At 34.3% G+C, this 23,677-nt stretch overlaps 1 protein-coding gene across 2 annotated transcripts in view; it reads left to right on the top strand.

The window, feature by feature from the left end:
* Nucleotides 1-963: 963 nt before the first annotated feature.
* Nucleotides 964-23,677, top strand: part of tbc1d23 (TBC1 domain family, member 23) — a 28,856-nt gene continuing 6,142 nt past the window's right edge. The window contains exons 1-15 of one of the 2 annotated variants that reach the window (XM_005165941.6): nt 1,009-1,055; nt 9,512-9,626; nt 11,336-11,441; nt 12,304-12,508; nt 12,803-12,926; nt 14,004-14,128; nt 14,220-14,266; nt 17,122-17,225; nt 17,385-17,507; nt 20,315-20,407; nt 20,618-20,788; nt 21,154-21,196; nt 21,425-21,531; nt 22,151-22,287; nt 22,519-22,563. In XM_005165941.6, the coding sequence (XP_005165998.1) occupies nt 1,018-1,055; nt 9,512-9,626; nt 11,336-11,441; nt 12,304-12,508; nt 12,803-12,926; nt 14,004-14,128; nt 14,220-14,266; nt 17,122-17,225; nt 17,385-17,507; nt 20,315-20,407; nt 20,618-20,788; nt 21,154-21,196; nt 21,425-21,531; nt 22,151-22,287; nt 22,519-22,563 (1,583 nt within the window). In that variant the 5' untranslated portion in view covers nt 1,009-1,017. 2 annotated transcript variants of the gene reach the window in all.

Below are 23,677 nucleotides of genomic sequence, written 5' to 3'. Positions count from 1 at the left end.
TGCATTTACCTTCTCAAAACACAATTAAAAGCATAATCGTGAAATTATTTCAATTGAAATAAAATTTTCTGGTATTTTTAAAAGCTATTATATAAATTGTCATAACCATTAATAATTAAACAAATTTGAACGTGTAACATTTATGCATTTATACATTTATGCTTTCAATGTTTATTTGATTGTTGTTGTTTTTTCAAGGTGGTCGTTTACACTGTCCTGTTGAGTATACAAAAGAACAAAAAATGATAGTCAAATCGAGGAGTTTATAAAATAGACTTGTACATTCTTATACATGTAGAATCTATTTGCATTTTGGCAGCTGTGTTATGTGTGCTGTTGGTAGAAATTCAAATTTTATGAATAAGTACATTTACATAGCCTTTTCTAACTGCACACCCAAAGTGCTTTACAATCATATCAGTCTTCTAGATGTAGCTTTGCACAGAAATCTGATTCAATTTTTAAATAAGATCAAAGTATGTGTATTTGAACTACATTTGAACTGGCTCATTGAACTGAACTTCCTGAAAAGAACCGGTTTGCAGAAATGAATCTTAGTTTAGATCACTAGGCAGGGTCTGATATAACAAATACATAAAATCATTAAATATAACCTATAAAAACAGACAACAAATAAAGTGATAATATATATTACATAATTTTACAGTAAAATTTGTTCTCACAATATGGAAAACAGATTATAGGCTATTACAAAATATGTACATAATAATATAAACTATATTCACGACATTCCATAATATTCACACAGCAAATGCATCATGGGGATTAAAAAAATCTAATAAAAAATGTATTCCAAGACAAGTCAATTCAATAGCCAGTGAAATGATGACATGAAGTGAGAATTTAGTGAACGAGGTGTGTGTGTGTGTCATGTCAACAAGCGGCTCTCTAAAGTCGCGTCCTGTGTAGCCTAGACAAGCGTCAAGCGCGTGCGTGCAATCTAGCGACAGGACGTTGGTATTTACGACACATTTTGACGTGGACGTCACCACAGCAATGGCGGATGCTGTAGGGGAAGTGCTTGAAGGCAGCTGGTAAGTAAAACCTACTGATCATTTTGTTTGCGGTAACATTAGAAAGATTTGCTGTTTTCACGCTGATATTATCGTTTGGAGGTTTAAGTAAGGATATTGTTGTTCTGACTCTTGCGACAGCCGCTGTAGCGGCAGGGAGACAGCGATGCTGTGCTAAGCAGCTAACGTTAGTCTGGCTAGTCGAAGCAGCCAGTGTATTGTTTGGAGACTCCAGCTGTTTCTTAGACTTTCTCAATTGTTTGACATTTGCTTTTAAAAATATTTTATCAATTTTCTTTTAAGCGATTCAATGTGTCATTATTTTTTTTTTATAAAGCTCGATAATGTTGGCTTTGTCATTTGCTAGGTGTGTTAGCGTAAAACACAGACTATAACGTTAGCTATCAGCAGATTTCCTGTAAGTTACATAGCATATAAAATAAAATGTATTTATTGTTCAGTTTTTACTGTATAAGTACGTTATAAAAATACAATTCAGTTCACATTTATTTCAATAACGCTTTTCATGGTACACATTATGTCAAAGCAACTTCACTGAATAAGAGCAAATTTGTACTTTTACAATGAATAGTTAAAGGGTTATCGGCTTTTTTTGTAAAAGTAATGTTCACATTCACTGTTCTGTTCAAGGACCACATTCAAGCAAGATGAACATGATTAAAATGCTGATTACATTATATATTGATGCTTAAAATGACGAGTTTTTTTTTTTTTTTTACCAAGATTTATAGTTGGCATCATGATGTCCTCATAGGAACTGACACATTTCCACAGGTCTTGGTTCATCTAAAGTCTTTGGAAGAGGCTGAATACAAATGAGTACTTAGAATAGGTATCCTGAGTAGCCACAAGAAACAAACCGAGGAAAGTATAGCTTAGCAGTTATTCATAATACTTCAAGCAAATCTAAACATTTATTTACCAACAAACATTGATGCAGTAAAAAAAAAGAGTTTTGAAATATATTCTTAATTTAGTATCTTAATGTTGATTTAAACTGTGTTAAAGACTGACCAAACATTTTCTGGAAGGACATTCCTAAATGCCAGAGCCTTTTGTCAACATATTCTACCTCCATTGGAGGACTTTGCTGTCCTAAGTACCATTAGAACTCCTGAGTTTTCTGACTTTGAGAAAAAAAGTGTGGTGGTAGATGGATTATAGAGTGATAAAAGGCAAGATAGAAGGTTATAAAAAAAGGGTTAGTTCACTCAAATGAAAAAAAAAAAATAATGTGCTATACTGACATAGAAAAGAAGAAATTGTTGAATAAAGTTGTTATTTTTGTTTTATGTGTTTACAATCATATTTGTGTAGCAACTTTTTTTTTAAGTATTTTGGTGTTTTCTGCACTTTAAATGAGTTGGAAATGTTGACAGTATATCTGATGGGTTTATAACGACATGAGGGTGAGTAATTAATAACATTTAAATTTGAGGAACTAACCCTTTAATCAAACAGTAGCTAAACCTTTTAAAGTTTTGTAGTTAGGTAGTAGTAACTTATAATCCATACTGAATTTAATGGATAGCCAGAGTAGAGAAGATTAGAGATCCTGTAACTCAGGGGTGACCAATCTCAGTCCAGGAGGGCTGGTGTCTATGCAGGGTTTAGTTCTAACTTGCCTCAACACACTTGCCTGGGTGTTTCAAGTACACCTAGTAAGACCTTGATTAGCTTGTTCAGGTGTATTTTGATTAGGGTTGGAGCTAAAGTCTGCAGGACACAGGCCCTCCAGGAACAAGTTTGGTGACCCCTGCTCTAACTGTTTAAACTAAAATAATGTTTGATATATAATAATGGAGTTAGATATAATTAGCCTTTACAGACTTTGTGACATTTGAAGTTATAATTACAAAGTGGGCAGTTTTATTATTACTTAAAATAAAAACAAATAGATACAAATAAATAAAATAATCATTATGTGGGGTGATTTTTATTATTTTTATTATTATTATAAATTATTTTTTATTGTTATTATTTTTACATGAGAATTGCTACTTTGAGTGTTCCATCTTTGTGGAGAAAAATTCACGCTGAGCACAGCAACATCTACTTTATCTCCCATTTTTCAATGCTTGAAGTTTAGGAGTGTTTTCTTGTGACAGCTCAAATATGCTGACATCTTATTAACGTCAAACTTTTTTTTCTGTTTTATGGTTGTTTTGTCATAACTAAGTACAGTGTTGTCAATACAAATAAAGGATAGCTTAATAGTTTCATAATATTTTTTAATATGTGTGAGTTTCTTGTTTAATGTTCTTTAGTATAATATTTTTAGCTGAAAATGCTGCTGGTACTTAGATCGTCAAAAATATATCTAAAATAAAACCAATACCTCTGTTCTTAACTATACGTTGAAGTTTTATGTCCAGTATGAGAAATTACTTTAATTTGTAGCCTTGACAAATGGTTCTGTGTTTGTATTCATGTGGAAACTCACAGATGAGCTGAAATTGTTTACAACAAAGAGGTGGACATGCATGTTGTATTGTCAAAATTGTATTAAAAATTAAGCTAAAGTTCTTTAATGTGCTTATAAAAGAAAAAGTCAATCAGTAAATTTTTTTGAGTGACACGAGGGTGAGTAAATTAATAGCAACTAATCATGTAATCTCTAACATTCAGAAACGCACATTAATTACATTCAATGTCAGTAGTGGGATTAAGCAAATTAAAGAGCAGATGACAAAATGATCAGAACAGCTTACGTAATTAATTAGTAACACATTTTTTTGGGTTATAAAAAATGTATTTGTTTGTCAGCATCAGTACCAACTGACTCTTCTGTGCTTAGTAAGAAGCTAGAAATCCAGGATATCCCATTGCAGTTGCTGAATAAACCCAGGGTTTAACTGCTTTCACTGATTCATGAACAAATAACATTTTCATAAGGATTCATGAACATGACTAATAAACACATAGAATCATCTCACAGAAGGATTTATTTTAAACACTTGTTGAATTTACGAAGAGCTGTTTGAAGTTATTAATAGGCTTTGCAAACAGATGTCATTAGCATGATAGCATGATTATCTTCTATTTCAGAGTTTCTTAAACTCTGTTCTTGAGGGCTGATGTCTTGCAGATTTGCCTCCAACTTGCCTCAACACAGCTACATGGAAGCTACTAGTATTTATAGTTAGAGCTTGGTTGGTCTGTTCGGGTGTGTCAAATTGGGTTTGAAGCTAAACTCTGCAGGACACCAGTCCTCCACTGAAGACAATGAAATAATTTCTAATAATGAATTCAATATTGTGTAGCTTGAATGTTGATTCTGTTTTGAATACTGCTATGTGTAGACCTGTCTTAAAAATTGACTTTTGATTACAGAACCTGCTTTACTGACATAATGTACATGAAAATTGCCTGTGGTTAATTTTGCAGCCTAATGTATAATGATTACTCTGGTCTTTACCATTTCCTCTTCTATAGAATAACATTCACACATATTCCCAGTTAACCTTCTTGTATTCAGAAAAGGAATTAGTGTGCCCCAATAGTAGTATTGAAAGAATTATTTCAAAGTTGCCAGGGTGGTCTACTATTTCCAATATTCAGCGTGCATAAATGGTTCACTTTTACAGCTAATATTGTCCACAACACACTGCACAATGGATTTAAATTTAATTAAAACTAAAAACCCAGGTAAAAAATGCTCCAAAATGGTTATATCACCATGCGAACAAGGTTATTATAGTTAACGAAAACGAACAAAAAACGAAAACTAAAATGTAAAATAATTGTCGTTAACTGAAATAAAAATAAAAACGAGTTTTTTAAAAAAACTAGAACTAACTAAAACTGTATTGTGTACATGCAAAACTAACTGAAACTAACTAGAATTATAGCAAAAACCTCATTCGTATTTATATTTGTAACTGTATTTAATAAATAATCTTACTGTAAGCATTTTAGAAGTAAATATAATCCGCGCTGCAGGTGTTTGTGTTTGACCCTTTCGCACCTCAGAGTCTCCTGCCGCCATTGGCCAGATCAAGCCAGTTCTCCTCTAGGCATCCTCTCTGTTGCTCCCGCGACAAAAACAAGTGGACATGACAGCAGCACGGTGACAGCATTAAATACAGAGACTTAAAACTATTACTTTAACACATTTGTGCCAAATAATGGGTTTTATTTCTGTATCGCGATCGCGAACGAATCTTTGTAACCGGATCTTCTAAGTGAACCGGTTGAACAAGTTCACTAAATCGAACTGAATCATTTGAAACGATTCGCGTCTCCAGGAAGCACTCATCCACCCACTTCTTACTTAATAACAAGACTAATACCCCCCTCCGACTCTAAATAATCCAATATACGCTCTCATTCCGTTAGTAGAACAGTAACGTTGAGAGGCGGTGAACCGATCATACTGCGCATGCGTGACAGTGAACCAAACACAAACGGTACAGCCTGCTGTATGACTGAACTGAACTTGGAACAACTGCAGCGCGGGTAAACCGAGGGCTTAAATGAGAGGATCTGGTGAAAAACGTAAGTTTATTTCATAACAGACAATCGTAATGAAATTTAAATAAGTGTAGCATGATTCAGTTGGGTTTACAGTTAGTAAAACTTTACTGTGTTTTTTTTTACTTTGGCTGAGGTTTTATTATACAATATTTATACTGTTGATTTTGAATCTTCCACCTAACAATGTCCTCATTTAGAAAAAAAACTGAAACTAATACTATAACTAATAAAAACTAAACTAAAACTAAGACATTTTAAAATATAGAAACTAATAAAAACTAGGAAATCTGCCTCTAAAACTAATAAAAACTAACTGAATTTGAAAACAAAAAGTCAAAACGAAATAGAAACTAAAACTAATGAAAAATCCAAAACTATTATAACCTTGCATGCGAAGGGCATCTGTTAGTGAAAATCTTGTTGACCATCGTATTAAAGTGTCCTTCCAAAACAAAGTGTTTAAAACTGGCCTTTTCCATTGTAGGGTTCTGAAGGGTACACACACAAATCCTTTTCCCGCCCCCATAATATCTTGCGCAGGAAAGTTGTTGTCAAACACCATGTTAAATTCGCAAAGGCTCATCTCTATGCCTTTATTCTCTATGAGCCCTTCTAAATAGATTGCACTGAAATTGTTAACAGTGTTAAGCTACAAACATGGTTGACATGCAAGATGGTTAAGTAGAGAGGCTTGGGTAAAGAGGTTGAATGATTATTGACATTATTGATTGGGGTCATTATTGATTATTTAACCCGAAGGAAAAAATTTACTTCATGTTTTCAGCATCATGTTTCATCTGCAATAACATCAAACTTTTATAAAGACACTAATGGTCATCCTGAATGCAAACCCCCTGAGGAGCTTTTATAAGCATTTCTATACATATTTCTATTTCTATAAGCAATTTCTTCACAAAAAGAGTTTTTGAATCTAGTTTAAGTTGACGAATGGGGAACACCAATCAAAATCATCCAAATGCACCTAAAGAGCCTTTGTGGTCTCTTACTCTTTTGCTGAATATTGGCCTTCCTGTTTTCACAGACAATGACTGGTATGGTAAATGACTCCATAGGAGAGATAAATGGAGAAAAGTATGCATGATGGTGGTCTCTGATGTTGAAGTCCAGTTTTGATCACAGATATTCTTGAGCTTCACTTTAATTCCTGTTGCACTTAAAAAGAATGTATTTGCTCTAAAGCCTTCAAACTTGGGAATTCACCCAAAATGTATGAATGCGACAATTTGCATTTTCTCACCCCAGTTTGGAATCTGTGGTATGTATTGTTGCTAGACAGCTTTCATCTTCCTGGTTAAGAGTGTCTCAAAGTCATTGTGGAAGCCGTACTTTCTATCACCTTTCTTGGTAGTACAAGTACACCTTTACATTGTTTACATGTTAGAAAATTCATGTATTACTGCTATAATACATGCTCGTTAAATAAATAATTGCCTGGTGTTTTACCAGCAGCTGACGAGGTTCTGGCAATGTTGTTTTCTGTATTAGCATGTGTATGAGCATTTCTTTCAGTTTTTTCTTCTTCATGGCTTTTTATCATATGGTACACAGAGGATATCTGTGTTTTACCTCAGCTAAAAATTTTTATTGTTTTGTGCAAATCAATTGTGATGGTTTTAATTCTGTATCTTTATGCTAATTTTTAAAAGCTTTAAAGGAAAAACCCTTGGGTAAAATTGGGTTCTGAGAAACAATAGTGAGAGACTGATCATCTTTTGATAATATTAAACTTGGCAGAACAATAATATTAGTTGAGAATATTGGTACAAATATTGGTTATAATATACCACAATTATATTACCGTATTAGCTGTTTTGTATATAACATATTTGTTGTCCCATAGTTGTAATTTCTGGTAGTTTCAGCTTGGCGCAAGAGTTGTTTTGAGGCTTTGCGCTACGCTGTTTAAATAGCAAATGCATTAGCGCTCATTTGTGCGCTCATAGGCGTTCTGGTCTAAAAAAAAAAAAGAGTTCTGAGGCGGACCGCTGGCGCGTCGCTGTTTTGAGAAACTATAATAGATTTTTCATTATAGACCAAAACTAACCCGGTCTAAACTCCGGCGCAGAGTTCGCCTTATCGACGCCTCGCTTACACACTGCTTAATATGCACAAGAGAGCAATAGGCAAATATCTTTACATATGAAAAAAATTAAATATTAAGGATATATGTATAGGATATAATAAGAATAGATATAGGATATAAATATAAAGGATTAAAATATAACAAAACATATTATTTTCTAGCCTACATTAATATGAAAAATCACTGCTTTTATGTCTTCATCTCGGGAGGCTTTTTCAGTTCCTTCATAACAATTTGCTTTTGTATAATATTATTATTATTAGAGTATTATTTAATATATCCCTATTTATATTTGTTTTATTAAAAACAAGCTTAGATTTGCCCACCTGTCAGGTTTTAGACCATATGGGGCATGGCAGGTGTATTTGGAAATAACTCAGTATTTTGACCACACTTGGTCATTATTGTTCATTTATTCGTTTGCTAGAAATTAGAACTGAATTTAGAAATAGTTTTGAAACAAATCTTTGCGCTTAACAAACAAAGTAAATTATTTATAGGCTCATTGATGTCTGTGCATAAAGGTTTCCCTATCCAAGAGCGAATGTGAAAGTAGTTCCATTATCTCTCATTCTCACGCAGTAGATGCTCCGTTTTACAGTTTTCTGTTAAAAAACTGTCAACTATTAACGGTATTCTTGTGAAATGCTCATTTTTTCCACTTAGACTTACTTTGCGTCCTGTAAATAGCGAATGCGCTCTTGGCGCGACGCAGCTGGGTCTTAAAGGGAATGGGAGATGAGACTCTAATTGGTTTATTCTCAAAACACACCTATAACTCATTAAGAAAATAAACCCAACCCTTTTAGACCATGCGCCTTGGCGCAAGGCAGATTTCCCGTCCTTAAATGAGCAAAAACGCGTCCTGACACGCCCTGAAAGCGTTTGCGCCCTGCGTTTTGCGCTCTGCGCATGGACCGTCAAAATAGAGCCCTAGATGTTTTTGCCTGAGCAATGTTTTTTTTTCTCTAGTTCCTATTAAAAAAATGCATCAAATAAACAGTTTATTATCATTTAATATTGTATTCTTAATATTTTGTAATGTTTTAGCATTTAGTTGCAGTTTCTGTGTGGAGTTTGCATGTTCTCCCCGCGTTCACGTGGGTTTCCCCCACAGTCCAAATACATGTACAGTAGCACTGGTGCATTGGGTAGGCTAAATTGTGTAGTGTATGAGTGTGAATGAGTGTGTATGGATGTTTCCCAGAGATCACAGGGCATCGGCTGCGCAAAACATATGATGGATAAGTTTGGCGGTTCATTTCGTTGTGGCCACCCCAGATAAATAAAGGGACTTAGCCGAAAATGAATGAATAAATGTTTTAGCATTTCTGACAACCAGCATAAATGAGGATCAGTCTACACATACATCCATACATTTTCACATGATTCACTGCTCTAAATGTATGCAAATATATTTATTTTTTAAATTTTGAATGTGCTTGGTTTCACTATATATATAAATTTTTTGTGCTGATTCCTTTTTTTTTTTGTAGAACAAATTATGTTGATCCTGGAAATGTATTTAATTTCCCCCCTATAAGATGTATTACAATATTTGCATAGAATATACCTGTGTGTATGCCATACATTTTTTGTTTTTCAAAATTAGTATGTGGTTATTAACAAACTTGTTTTGTAGTCTTCATTATTAAGGCCTTGTATGCAGGGATGCATGTAATGTGTGCCCATTAAAAAATGCTCAAGGTAAACAAGTTTAGTATTATTGCATGTCAACATGCAGGGTGAGCACCAAATACATTTTGTGGGTTTTGACTTTTTATAAAAAAAAATATTAAAAGAATCTAAAATTTGAGCAGGAGCACTTTTACACTTTTGTTGGATTAACACTGAATTACCTGTTTGTTTTCTTCAGGAATCAGGATTTGGCTGATGCTCTTGACTCTGCAGTATGTGATCTGAACAGTGACCAGGATGGTGTCATCCAGGTTCGAGACCTTTCCCCACCACAGCGGGCCAAATTATGGATGGTAAGTAAAAATTTATCTGAAGTGTGTGTGTCTGATAGGGGTGGAAATCTTACCTCTACCATTTTTTTTGGGTCATAACTCAGGAATGATACAAGTAAAAAAGTAGTTTTGTTTATTTAATTTTTTTTCTAATTCCGATTTCTCTAATAAAATTTCCTGATCAACATATTTCTAGATTCTATTTTGTTTGTTTGTTTTTTAATTGACAAACAATTGCTGGATAAGTTGGCAGTTTATTTTGCTGTGGCGACCCCAGATTATTAAAGGGCCTAAGCCAAAAAGAAAGTCAATGAATGAATGATAGATCTTCAAAAAAGAAATCTCACTGCAATATAACTACTAAAAGTGTTCTGTTTTCTTGAAGCGTAGTAAACTCATAATTATGAAGCAAATGTCATTTAAGCTTGCAGCAACCATAAAACGTATGACAGCATTGATGTAGTATAAACTTAACTACTATACTATACTAAAACTACCATATTTCTTAATACACAAATAATAATATTAAGAATAAAATGACTTTTGCAAAGATAAATAATAATTAATTCAATTGTTTAATTTGACATTTATATAAACTGAAAACTGAATTATATGCACTTTTTTTGTCCAGCAAATTTCATAAAACTCAGAGTATTTGTTTGTGTGTGTATGTATATATATATATATATATATATATATATATATATATATATACACACACACACACACACACACACACACACACACACACACACACACACATATACAGTTGAGGTCAGAATTATTAGCCCCCCTGTTTACCCCCCCCCCCATTTCTGTTTAACGGAAAGTTTTTTTTTCTCAACACATTTCTAAACACAATAGTTTTAATAAATCGTCTCTAATAGCTGATTTATTTTATCTTTTCCATGATGACAGTAAATAATATTTACTAGATATTTTTCAAGACACTTCTATACAGCTTAAAGGGACATTTGAAGGCTTAACCAGGTTAATTAAGTTAACTAGGCAGGTTAGGGTAATTAGGCAAGTTAGTCTACAGAACAAATCATTGTTATACAATATTGAAAAAATATATAGCTTAAAGAGGCTAATAATTTTGTCCGTAAAATGTTTTTTTTTTAAATAAAAAAATGCGTTTATTCAGGCCGAAATAAATAAAACTTTTTCCAGGAAAAAATAAAAATAAATAAAAAATAAATGAATAAAAATAAATAATATATATATTTGTCACTTTTACTCTTTAGACAACATTAACGTTTACAAATAGATAAAAAAATGTTTAAAAAATGAGTGTATAAGATCATTCAAAAAAATTTTGTATGCTAAGTACAAAACCGCTTGACTGATCAGTCTGTGTTGCATCATGTGAAAATCTCAAAATCTCAATAAATCAAATGCTTGGCTGATTAATAAGTGTTTTTGTATATGGCAAAAAAAGAGAGATTGTCTCTTTGCTTTTTAAAAGGGTTTTCTGCAGTCAGTGTTTCCTAAAGGGCTTTAGAGAGCCTCTCAATTGATCAGATGGCCATTAATGAAACCGTAAACCGACTTGAGTGCTGAACCTTTAAAAAGTAAACCCCATGAGGGGGTGAATAAAGCTTATATGATCACTCAGTGAGCTACAGGAGCATTTTAAACTGTCATTTTTTCTGTATTCACTTTCTCATACTTTTTTTCATACTTTTTTTGTTTCTGGTAGTGATGTTGATGGTGTTTGTGTGTTACAGATTGCTCTGAATGTGTCTGGTAAAGGAGATAGTCTGTCCTCATGGGATGGCGTTTTAGATCTACCAGAACAGACGCTCATTCACAGCCGCAGTCAGCAGCTCACTGGTGAATGACCTTTGCACACCTCACCTCATTTCATTTTCATTGTGTCATTTATGTGTAGTGTTGCACTACTTCACATTAACAGAATTGAGGTTCTATAAATGTGGAGTCAGGCACTCTACATTATTGGCCTACTTGTTATTGAAAACTCTATGTAATTTTTTTTTTTTTTTTTTTTTTTTTTTTTTTTTTACACAGAATTACCTCTTTGCAAGTCTAGTCTTTTATGTGCCTTTGTAGTTTTAAGATGCTTTTACTTTAGTATTTTCAAATCATGCCTTATTTGTTAAATATTTTTTAATTTATTGCTAAAGCTTTTTGCCTTTTAAATATTTGTATTCGCAAGATTTTACAAACATTGGGAATTGGCATATAATAGGTTTTGTTGTGAGTTATTGGTCATATAGGCCCTAGTAATAATAGATGGTACAATCAAATCCATCAATCAGTTTGGATTTAAGAAGATTTTTTTTGATGTTCATAAGAACATTTTATTTTTGTCCAAAAGGGGACTGAAAAATCTCAATTCCCTTGATTATTTTTATTTTTAATTTTTTGTCATTATAATTATAAACTATTAAACCATCCTGTAAATTTCAGAGTTTAAAAGCATTCTTCTTTGTCTAGCATTAGCTGAAATGTAAACCAAAATGACTATTCTTTTATGCGCTTTCTTATGGAGTAGTGTGACTAAACTCAACCTTCACATAAGATCAACACCTACTTCTACAGTACATCACTGTCTTTTTAGTCAAGATGACATGTTAACAAGTCACAATAAATCTTATTCATTACATTCTTTTGCCTCAAACAGTGTGCTATGATATGATCAAACAAAAAGTTATATATATATTTTTGCATATAGATGAGCTGGGCATACCAGTGGAGGAAGGACGGGACCTGGTATCAGATGTGGAGTCAGTTATCACCTTTTACTGCAAGTCCAGAAATGTTACATTCACTCCAGATCTCAGTTGGCCACACATCCTCAAACCACTCCTGGGCTTACAGCTGTCCCGCAAAGACCTCTACAACTGCTTCTATGCCATCATGAATAAATATATTCCAAGGTAGAGGTGTTCATATATCTGTATTAAAATGTTGTGCACCAAAAAGTTAAAAAAAAAAAGATAGATAAGTTATTAGGTTTTAATTTTTTCCCCCAAAACACTAGAAATATTTCCATGTAAATATGTTTGTTGTCCAAAATAGTCAAACTTAATATTGTGTGAAAATAGAAATTTAGCTTAAAAACAACAACATTTGTAAGTCAAATGTAGTGATAATATGCATACATTATCTTAAAATATAAGCTTCTTTGATGTACAGTAGCTGAAATAATTGATGCATATTGCCTTTTGCAGAGACTGCATTGTAAAGGGGCGGCCATTTCATCTGTTTCGACTCCTGCTTCAGTACCACGAGCCAGAATTCTGCTCCTTCCTGGACACTAAAAAGATCACTCCTGATTCCTATGCCATAAACTGGGTTAGTCTTAAATCTATTTAAAATATTTGCTCAATATTACATTTGTTCTAGTACAGAGGTGTCAATTGCGCACGTATGTCTGTTACACATATACTGTCTGCAGTGTCTGTATGATCCAGATGCGCTATGTGGTCTGTGTGGATGCAGGAATTGGTTGTTGTGCTTTCATACAGCACACATTTGCAGTGCGCTTGTGTTCACCCATTTAATGTTTTTATTTTTTTTATGTAAAAAAAACAAACAAACATTCAAAAACCTGCAAACATTGCACTTCCTATGCCTTTTTGTTTCCGTTTACATGTTTGTACTAAAAAAAATCTGCCAGTCATAAGGAATTTCTCCGTATCTGGCACTGTAAAAGTCTCAAACGATCACTGTACTGCTGCAGATGCACCGCAACTGGAACTCGCTGCTAGACTGCAGCTGCATGTGGTAAAAGCTGTAATTTGTTAACATGGCAAAATTTGCCCACTTGCCTCTGTCGATCATGGCCTCTTAACCATTCCCATATCGTAAGTGACTTCACATTATCATCTATCCACCAATAAGCCTATTGTGTGGTGCGCAAAAAAATGGATTTTGTGGATGAGGAGATTCCCCCAACTACTGTAAAGTGCTTTGAGTACCCAGAAAAGCTCTATATAAATGTAAGGATTTTGTTGTTGTTGTTGTTGTTATTATTGTTGTTGTTATTATTATTATTATTATTATTATTATATTAGCATGGCCATTGAAAAAATACAGGCCACAATCACACTGCAGATGGAGTATGTGTGAAACAGGCATTTGATGAACAACAACCTGCAAAGTTTAGTTTCAGCTTAGCACAGTACACCTTTCTAGTAATTTCTATTTTTTTCTAAGAACTTGGTTGGGAGTACAGTGTCTTGTCAATAACTCATTTGGACAATACTGGCTTATTATATAAATTTTAACATCTTACATTCCCTAATTTAAATATAATTTGGATCAAATCTGCACAGTGTAATGGTCATAGTCATAAAATGAATCTAATATATGTTAATTTCAGAGGTGTGCTGAAGAATGTACTTTTTGTTTTTGTTTTTGCTTTTGCAGCTTGGGAGTCTTTTTTCGAGCCACTGTTTACCTGAAGTCACACAGGCCTTGTGGGATGTTTATCTCCAGCAGGCCGACCCTTTTCTTATCTTCTTCCTTATGCTCATCATCCTAGTCAATGCCAAGTATGTGTGCAGTTCAGATTCAGTGAACTCGATTGTTACATTTTAATACTTTATGAGATCAAATACATTTGTTGTTGTTTTTTATTTCTAGAGATAACATCCTTATCCAAGAAGGAGACAACAAAGAGGAGATAATCAGTAAATTCTTCAGCAAATTATTTAATTAGAAAATGCAATATTTTATGAAAGTTTGGGAACCACTTGAAAATGAGAAGAATAAAAACGACAGCTCATTAAAAAGTGCAAGTATTAGTACTTTCCCAAATCAGGTGTTTTACATCAAAAATTTTACATATAGTTTTAAAGACAAAAACGTATGTAAAATTATTAAAATAACCCTGTGCAAAATTTGAAAACTCTTGGTTCCTAATAATACTTTGTCGACAGTTTGCCTTTTTTTTTTTGCTTGTTTGAGGGTTGTTCATGAGTCCTTTGTTTGTTCTGAACAGTTAAAATGCCTGCTGTTCTTCAGAAAAATACTCCATATCCTGCACATTCTTCAGATATCCAGCAATGACTACTCGCCTAATAAAAAGTTTCACTGACGCTCCAAAATGAAACATGAAGGGTGCCAGGGAGTGAAAACTTTTTGAATTTAAAAGTAAATTGTACATAATTTATTCTCATGAAAACATACAAGTATCTTCTGTTGCTTTATAAATGGAAAGGAAAATGTATTTCAACAAAATGAGAGATTTGGATGACATCTTGTTTAAAAAATGTTTTCTTCTGGAGCATTGAGCATTTGAACCTTTTTTTAGTGAAGTTTATTTATAATCTAATTTCAAGGGTATTACATGCTTATTATTGACCACGGCTGGCACTGCATTAGCTAGCACACGATTTAGCCCTCAGATAAATCATATCACAGTATAAATAACCTTTGTTATATTCATCTTGAAGAACCACCCTTTCTCTTCCTCCCTTTACCTAGATAAGGTGGTACAGCAGCTCAGTGGTTAGCACTGTTGCCCCACAGCAAGAACGTCCCTGGTTCAAGTCCTTACTAGGCCAGTTGTTGTTTCTGTGCGGAGTTTACATATTCTCCCTGTGCTCCCGTGGGTTTTACTCTGGTTGCTCGGTTTTCTCCCACAGTCCAAAAACATTCGACATAAATGAATTGACTAAACCAAATTGGCACTATAGATGAGCTCATAGTCAGGCTTCTACCGTGCCTTTCAGTGAGCAGTCATCTCTCCATAGCAATCCCTATAGTTTGTTGTAGGTCCTAACTAAACCAGTTGAATTCCTGAGACCTATCTGAGCTCAAACTCCCCTCTCGCCCTTCAAACGGGAAGGAGCCCCAGGCTCAAGGATCTTCTGAGCTCATCGTTCTCTCCCGGGACAGCATGCCAAACATACAGATTTATTATCAATCATCAGCTAAGTTTGAACTCTTGAAATAGTTGTTTAAGTCTCTTATTGACAATGTGAACAGATGGATCTAAAAAATATGCAGTCACTTTTGGAAAGGTTAAATTGTTTAAAAGACACTTCACAACTGAAAAGACTGCATAACATAGATTATTTTTTATTCCTCTGATAAATGGTAGACAGATTAACTGTCAAGACTCATGAACCATCATCACAAAGCAAAAATGTTGTAGATCATCCAGGTAATCTCATACCTTATCAAGAACCAAAGGTTTATAAAGGTTATTTTAATAATTTAAGCTATCTTGTTATCTATATGTTTACATCTTTTATACAAAATATCTTACTTGGGACAGTACTAAAAAAACAAAATCGGGCCTCGGGATGAGTATCCCCAGGTGGAAATAGAGAATAAAGAGAATAATAAGCATAGCTGCTGTTCATAGTGTATATAATTGAGATGCGTGGAGCACATTCATGCATCATACCGCTAAGTGATGCACTGAGTGTATGCTTTACTAAAAAGATGTCTTTAATTTTGAATTGCGAGAGTGTCTGAACCTCGGACATTATCAGGAAGGCTATTCCAGAGTTTAGGGGCCATAAATAAGAAGGCTCGACCCCCTTTACTTGACTTTGTTATTCTAGGTACAACCAAGCCCTGAGTTTTTAGATCTTAAATTGGGTTGAATTGTAGCGAGACGGAAGGTTGGTTAGATAAACAGGAGCTAGTTTATTTAAAGCTTTATAGGTAAGAAGCAATATTTTAAATTCAATACGAAACTTAACAGGCAGCCAGTGTAAGGAGGATAAAATTGGGGTGATTTGATCATATTTTCTAGACCTGGTAAGAACTCTGGCAGCTGCATTTGGTACTAGCTGAAGTTTGCTAATAGAGGATGCTGGGCAGCCAGCAAATACAGCATTGCAGTAATTTAGCCTAGTAGTCATAAAAGCATGGACTAGCTTTTCTGCATCTGAGATGGATAGCATACTTCGTAACTTAGTGATATTTCTCATATGAAAGAAAGCAGTGACATGGGATATATGATTTTCAAAAGTTAAGTTGCACCCAGACACCCAGATCTTTTATAGTAGAGGTAACGCTAACTTTTTTCCCCTCTAATTGCAGGTTAAGTTGTGAGATCTGCTGTGAATAGGATTTAGGTCCAATAAGTAATAATTCTGTTTTGTCAGAGTTTAGGAGGAGGAAATGAGTAGATCATTGGTTATTTTCACTAATGCGGTTTCTGTACTGTGATGAGGCCTGAAACCTGACTGAAACACTTCAAAAACATTGTTCATCTGCAGAAAGGAGCATAATTGGGCAGAAACAACTTTTCTAGTATTTTAGAGATATATGGAAGAATTGAAAAAGGTCTATAATTAGCCAAGTTGCTGGGGTCCAGTTGTGGTTTCTTAATAATAGGCTTAAAAAGAGCATTCTTCAAAAGCATTTTATATGATCTCTCTTATTTTGTTAAAAATATTCACATTTTCTCAGTTTCTGCAAGGGGTTCTTAAACTTTCGCTTAACACTGTACATTAAAATATTTGTTGCTTTGTCCAATATGGCCAAAGTGTTCTGCTTTTAAAAGTTTTCTTCTTTTTTTCTCCAGAAATGCTGGAGCAGTCGCCGTCATTACTAGAGGCAGAGGACATTGAAGACTTGTTCTCTTTAGCGCAGTATTACAACAGCAAGACGCCTCTATCTCTTAGAAAGGTAAGCATTATATCAGTGTTCTTTGGACTGGGTAGTGTTCTGCCAACTTCCTCATGAAATGAATCACCTCACAATAGGTGCATTAATGTTTATGATGCAGCAAAGTGGCATAAGTAAGCAGGTGTTGCATGTATGTATATGTGGTTTATTTTTGTGCAGGAGAACCATAATCTGTTTGGCAGTAGTCTGGTAGCCCTTAAGGAAGAAGACATGGACCTGAGTCAGGCACTCTGTCTGCCTGTGTCAGTCCCTGAGATCCTGCAAGCCAACCAGCTACAACCTGTGAGTTCTCAGTCTACGATAACTGTGAAAGACCACTCCATATCCTCTTTTGTTAGAAATGTTAATGATCAGGGCTCTGTACTAAAGCTGCTATGAAGTTAAGACCTGTTCGCCGCAAGCATAAACTATAAAATATAACATAAATATACAAAATTATAGGTTGGCATAGATTTTTTTTTATCTGGAATAATCTCAGAATTAATCTAGATTAAAATGGCTCTTTTGAATTCCGCCGAAGGCATTCACAATATGTGTGCTACCCAAATGATAAGTCTTTGAGAATGGGTTTCTCAAGCCAGGTGGCGCATTAGACCACAAACTGCTTGAGAAACTGTTCTACTATGATAATTGGTGATGAAAATAAATGATGTTCAATAAGATGTACTTGTGTTTACTAACTGTTTGTTCAGTTAAACATGAATTTTGAACTGTAGGCCTACATTAGCTCAACAGCTAATTTTTATTTATTTATTTATTTTTGATCACCTTAATCCGACTAAAGTCAATACTGAACTGAACAGAAATGGAATTAAGGCATGTGGAGTATGCATATATTAGTGGCATTATTTAAGTAAACACCGCAATCAGTAAACACAGTCATATAGGACTTTTCACCATATTTTCCAATAAGATCCACACATGCGGCTGTCAGTAAAGGACCGCACACACACACATCGCGAAACGCGAGCTTTTTTTTTCTTTCCATTTGGCGTGCATTATTAAATTCCATAATAATTACCAGTCCTTACTCCTTATTTGTGTCTATTACACCAGTTTGTCATGGGGGCATGAATGAAATGTTCATGAGATAAAGTGAAACTGATGAACTGCAGTTAAAGTCGGGTATCCTGCTGATTTAATTCAGTAGGGCACTTTTTTGTCAGCCAGCTTACCGGTCAGGTATACATCCGTGCTAAAACATCAAGGTAAAAGTCATCATAGCTTGCATAGAATAGACCCAGCTCCCATCCCAACTTTGAGAATAGATTAACGGTGAATTTTATTTAGTTATTTTTATCGCGCAATGAGTCTCGCGTTAACGCCGATAACGACCCACCAATAAAAAAAATGATAAAACATAAAATAAAAAATTTATAGAAATATAAAAAAAATCTACCTCCTTGTAACCAGCAGACCAGATCAATGGATTGAAAAAAAAAACTGTATTAAAGGTGCAATATATAAGATTTGCATTTTGTAAACTGTAAATCTGCATCTCATTTCGGAGGCTGCTGCTGTCTTCCAGAGGTTGCATTTTCTGCTGCACATACATATATCGATGCAGCCTTCAAGACTTAAATGAAATACGATGCGTTTTCCACCAAGGCAACCCAGGATGCTAAATTTATTAGGGTAAACTAGCAGTTATAGAGACTAAAACAAAGAGAAACATTTTAACACGGAATACAGATTTTCACAAAGAGAATAACTGACTTTAGCATTTTCAGATAAACAAATAAACTCACTTAGCATATTTCTTAAATATCAGCAAAAATATAGTTATTTTTATGCCTTAGTCAAAAACCTACATACCGCACCTTAAATGTAATTTGCAATGGCTGTGTCCTTAATCGCATACTTTCATTCTATATAGTATGCTAAAAACAGAATGCGAGCTAAGCAGTATGTCTGAATTTATAGAATTTGAAATTAGTATGTGAGAAGTACCTGGATGACCTACTACTTCCAGTGAGATTCTGAAGTGTGCATCTGATGCAGTAGGATGGTTCGCCAGATAATTCATGAATAGGAATAAGTTGATGCAACTCGCATGGGTAGGTCACGTGGTCATGACAAAATGAGCAGATGTTGTACGTTCGAGTTCCATTCATACTGTATAAAACATACTTTCTAACAGTCGTTACATTTGCCGTACATTTAAATTCAAATGCAGTACCTACTGAGTAGTCAGTGGTTTCGGACGCAACCATAGTTTATGTAGTGCAGGGGTGTCAAACTTCCTGGATGGCCATGGCCCTGCATAATTTAGTTTAAAACCTGCTTCAACACACTTTCCTTTAGGTTTCAAACAAGTCTGAATGACTATTAGTTCAGCTTTTTTTAATTAGAGTTAAAGCTAAACTGTGCAAAGATGCATCCCATCAGGAACTTTTTTTTTCCACCTTGACACAAATACAATGTTGTCTGTAGCCTTACGTGAGCCATTTACCTTTCAGTAGATTTGGACTGCGTCAGTGTTTTGGTATCTGTTGTCTGACAAACGATTGCTCTGAAAGTGAGCTCAACCAATTTGTTTTTATGCATGCATTCCATACCACTATAGTTGTGCTCGATTAAGAACGATTTTTAGAACCCTTTCTTGATTGTTGTGCTTGGTATGAACAAACCTAGATTTTTTTCCATAACTTCATGTAAATAGATTTTGATTCACAAATATCAAATACATTTACAAACACAATATTGACTGGCATTAATTTGTAGATCATTTTCTCTGCATTTGTGGTTGTCTTCTTGCATGCCTATTTGATATTTAATACTTCTAGTATCAAGAAGCACACAAATCACGAGTTCACATACATCTAATCAGTTACATTTTGACTTCCGCTCAGGGCTGGAACAAAATTTAGCTGAACAAACACATTTGAATATTTTCAGACTGCACTTAAAATGTATAAACAAAAAAAGTTGGAGTTCAGAGACTATGGTTATTCAGGGAAAATTATGTATATTTATAATCAAACAATAAGATGACCAGTCACCACTAGATCATTTGTTTCAGCATGTGATGCTTTTACAGTGAAGAAAATGCTATGAAATATACATTCTTGTGATTTTATGCTGTTTAGGAGGGTGTCAGATTTTTTGTGGTTGATTGTCGTCCTGCCGAGCAGTACAATGCTGGTCACCTCTCTACTGCCTTTCACCTGGACTCTGACCTGGTAGGAATTTTATTGAGGAGAGATGTTTTAAACAAACACCATTGTATTTGTTTATTGGCCTAATAAGAATTGCTCCTATATAGAGAGATTTTCTTTACCACTGTCTCCTTAATTTTATTTAATATTTTTTGATAATTAGTTGCCTCAGTCATACTAGAATGTCCCATCAGAGCACCAGTAAAAGTGTAGTGGTATGTTTTTGGTTCACAGATGCTTCATAACCCCTCAGAGTTTGCCCTGTCCGTCAAGTCTCTTCTGGAGGCACAGAAGCAGTCTTTGGAGTCTGGCTCTGTGGCCAGTGGAGAGCATTTGTGCTTTATGGGCAGTGGACGTGAAGAGGAGGACATGTACATGAACATGGTGCTTGCCCACTTTCTGCAGGTCAGAACTGCCTCAGCTGCTACATTCAGTTGTTGTGTATGTTTTTATTGAAAGCATTTTGAAGTGTATCAGGTAATTGACAAATGCCTGTAAAATCCATCCATCCATCCATTCTTTTTTTACACTACAGGACAGTTTTGAAACTTGGCTCAAAATGAAAAAATATATAAAAATATATAAAACTAAATGTTTTGTCAAAACAAAACACAAAACACATAAAACATAAAATTTTTTTTATTTTGCTGCATTTTTAATTGACAATACTAACCTAAAATCTTTTTAGTCACGTGTGACTGATAATACAACATCATTTCAACAATTTTTTTGTCAATTAATTATTTGTCTTTCTTTGATTGCTTGTCTAGAAAAACAAAGAGTTTGTGAGTATTGCAAAAGGTGGATTTATGGGTAAGTTCTGTATTTGATTTTTTTTTTTCAAAATAATAATTATGAGAGCCTCTTTATTTTCTTTTGGCAAGAAAGTACAGTAGAACACAAAGATAATTCCAGTATAACAGCTGCAATCAATTAATTAAATAATTGAATGCTTGATTTTGATCATTTCTAAATGTAGAGATCATCAGTTTTGCATTGTGGACAGGAGTTTGATTCTGACTTTTTGTCTTTAATACTCAGCATTGCAGCAGCACCTGGCAGATATTAATGTTGAAGGGCCAGATAACGTTTATGTTCACTGGATTGTGAGTACCTCAGGATCCCACAGCAGCCTCAGCTCAGCAGATGTGAGTTTAGCTTGTGTGTAACGCACTATACATCAAGAGTTTTTGCATTAAATCAGTGTACTCAATACTTGGGTTGTCATGATTGCCATGATTCCAATCATGGTTTTTGGTTTATTTTAGGGATACTTATCTGAAGTTATGTCCATCTTGTTTTTGATCTTACATTTTGAATGTGGAAGCCTTCAAGCATTTCAGTTATTTTAACTGTTAAAGTCATGATGTTGGAAACAAAAAATCTCATTTGACAATTTATCATATTTTGTTGTATTTTTTCCCCCCGTTATATAAATAAACCTATGAATTCATATTTAAACTGAAAGATTCTGAAATCTCATACATGTACAGGATATAACTTGCTTATGTTTTGAACATATCTATATATATATATATATATATATATATATATATATATATATATATATATATATATATATATATATATATATATATATATATATAGCTTGATACATATGTCTTCATTTTCGTTGTGGTATTTTGTGCCACCTTTTGAATCTTATGTAAATCAAATCAGAAAAATTTGCAAACTTTTTGTGATAACCGCCAAATACCTTTTTATTCTTTAATTATTTATCTTCCTTAATTCATCCATATTTTACAGGGAGAACTGAACAGCACAGATGGCAAAGGAGTTAAATCACTTGTCAACAAAATGACATTTGCACTCAAGTCAAAGTCAGTCAATGTGAAAGAGAAGGTGATCAGCTTCATTGAAAACACTTCCACACCAGTAGAAAGGTGAGGAAATGCAGTGTTCTTTGCACCCAGACACTACCAAAATTCCTTAATTAAGTTGAATTTTTTTTAAATTCAGGGTGTTAACTGATCAGCTGTCTCTCTCTCTCACTTTCTTTCTCTAACCATGAAGGTTAAATGCTGTTGGATAAAAATGTATTTAAAGTGATTGATCTTTTGAAGCCTTCCTGTTTTAATCATCTTCACAACCTATGCCCTGTTATTTCACACTAGAATGTCTTTCAATCTACCATGGCCAGACAAGGGAATTCTGGAGCGGTAAGACTTCGTTAATGTTTGTCTGTGCCCCACCAGCGCGCATCAAGTTTCTGCAACATGCTCTTTCAAGGTGGCACTTAAAGCTTTAGCTCATTGTAGGGGTTTTAAAACCCAGAGTAAATGACACACTCTAACACCATATGCATCTGCATCACCTGCATTTCTGGATGTCTGTTTGACCTTTTGAATTTGCTGTTTTCTGCTAAAAATTTGAGACTATCATCAGAGTTGAGTAACATTCTAGAATTTGTGGCTGTCATTCACTACCAAACATTCACACGCATGTGTAGTAGAACCACTCGGATTGGTGGAAGCTGTGAATCACCAAAGCCTTCTCATTCCCAAATTTTCACCTTTTTAATTTTGAACCTGTCACAGGACCCATTTGGTGTCGTTATTCATTGTGCAAGGTAGAGTGGCATATGTTGAAAAAAAAAGTACATTGCAATAGTTAACAGATAAAATGAACGGCTCTATTTGGATAAGTTTAGATTGACTTGCATGATTTCTGTATAAAATATAATAAACCACAAGCATCAATTAATACAGTTGTGCAAAGGTACTAATATATAGCAGCATTTATTTAAACAAATTGAATCATCAAATGGTAAATACACTGTATAGTCTTCATTACTAATATGATCATTTCTTGTGCCTAAATACTTTAATCTGTCTTGAAATGCTCACACAGTCACAGACCTTAAAACACATGCAATTGATAAACATTTTGGTTACTTTATGGTTAAACTTTGCTATGAAAAGAAATTGCATATCCTGTGATTTGACAGTTGTGGATGTGCACATTGCGGTATCGATGCAGAGTAAACAGATTTGCTTAAAATATTGCAACGCAAACAATGTTATGGGTGATTTATCAGAGTTCAAAAGAGGACAAATTGTTTGTGTGCATCTCGCTGACACATCTGTGACCAAGACAGCAAGTCTTCGTGATGTATCTAGTGTAATGTCAGCATACCACCAAGAAAGAAGCACTACATCATATTGGTTAAACTTTGCAATTGAAAATACATTGCAGATCCAGTGATGTGACTATTGTGGATGTGCGCATTGTGAAATCAATGCTGAACTGATATGTTGTACAGCCCTAGTGCAT

Source organism: Danio rerio, chromosome 6, assembly GCF_049306965.1.
Source record: "Danio rerio strain Tuebingen ecotype United States chromosome 6, GRCz12tu, whole genome shotgun sequence".
Lineage (NCBI taxonomy): Eukaryota > Metazoa > Chordata > Actinopteri > Cypriniformes > Danionidae > Danio > Danio rerio.
This window is presented reverse-complemented; position numbering and strand designations above follow the sequence as displayed.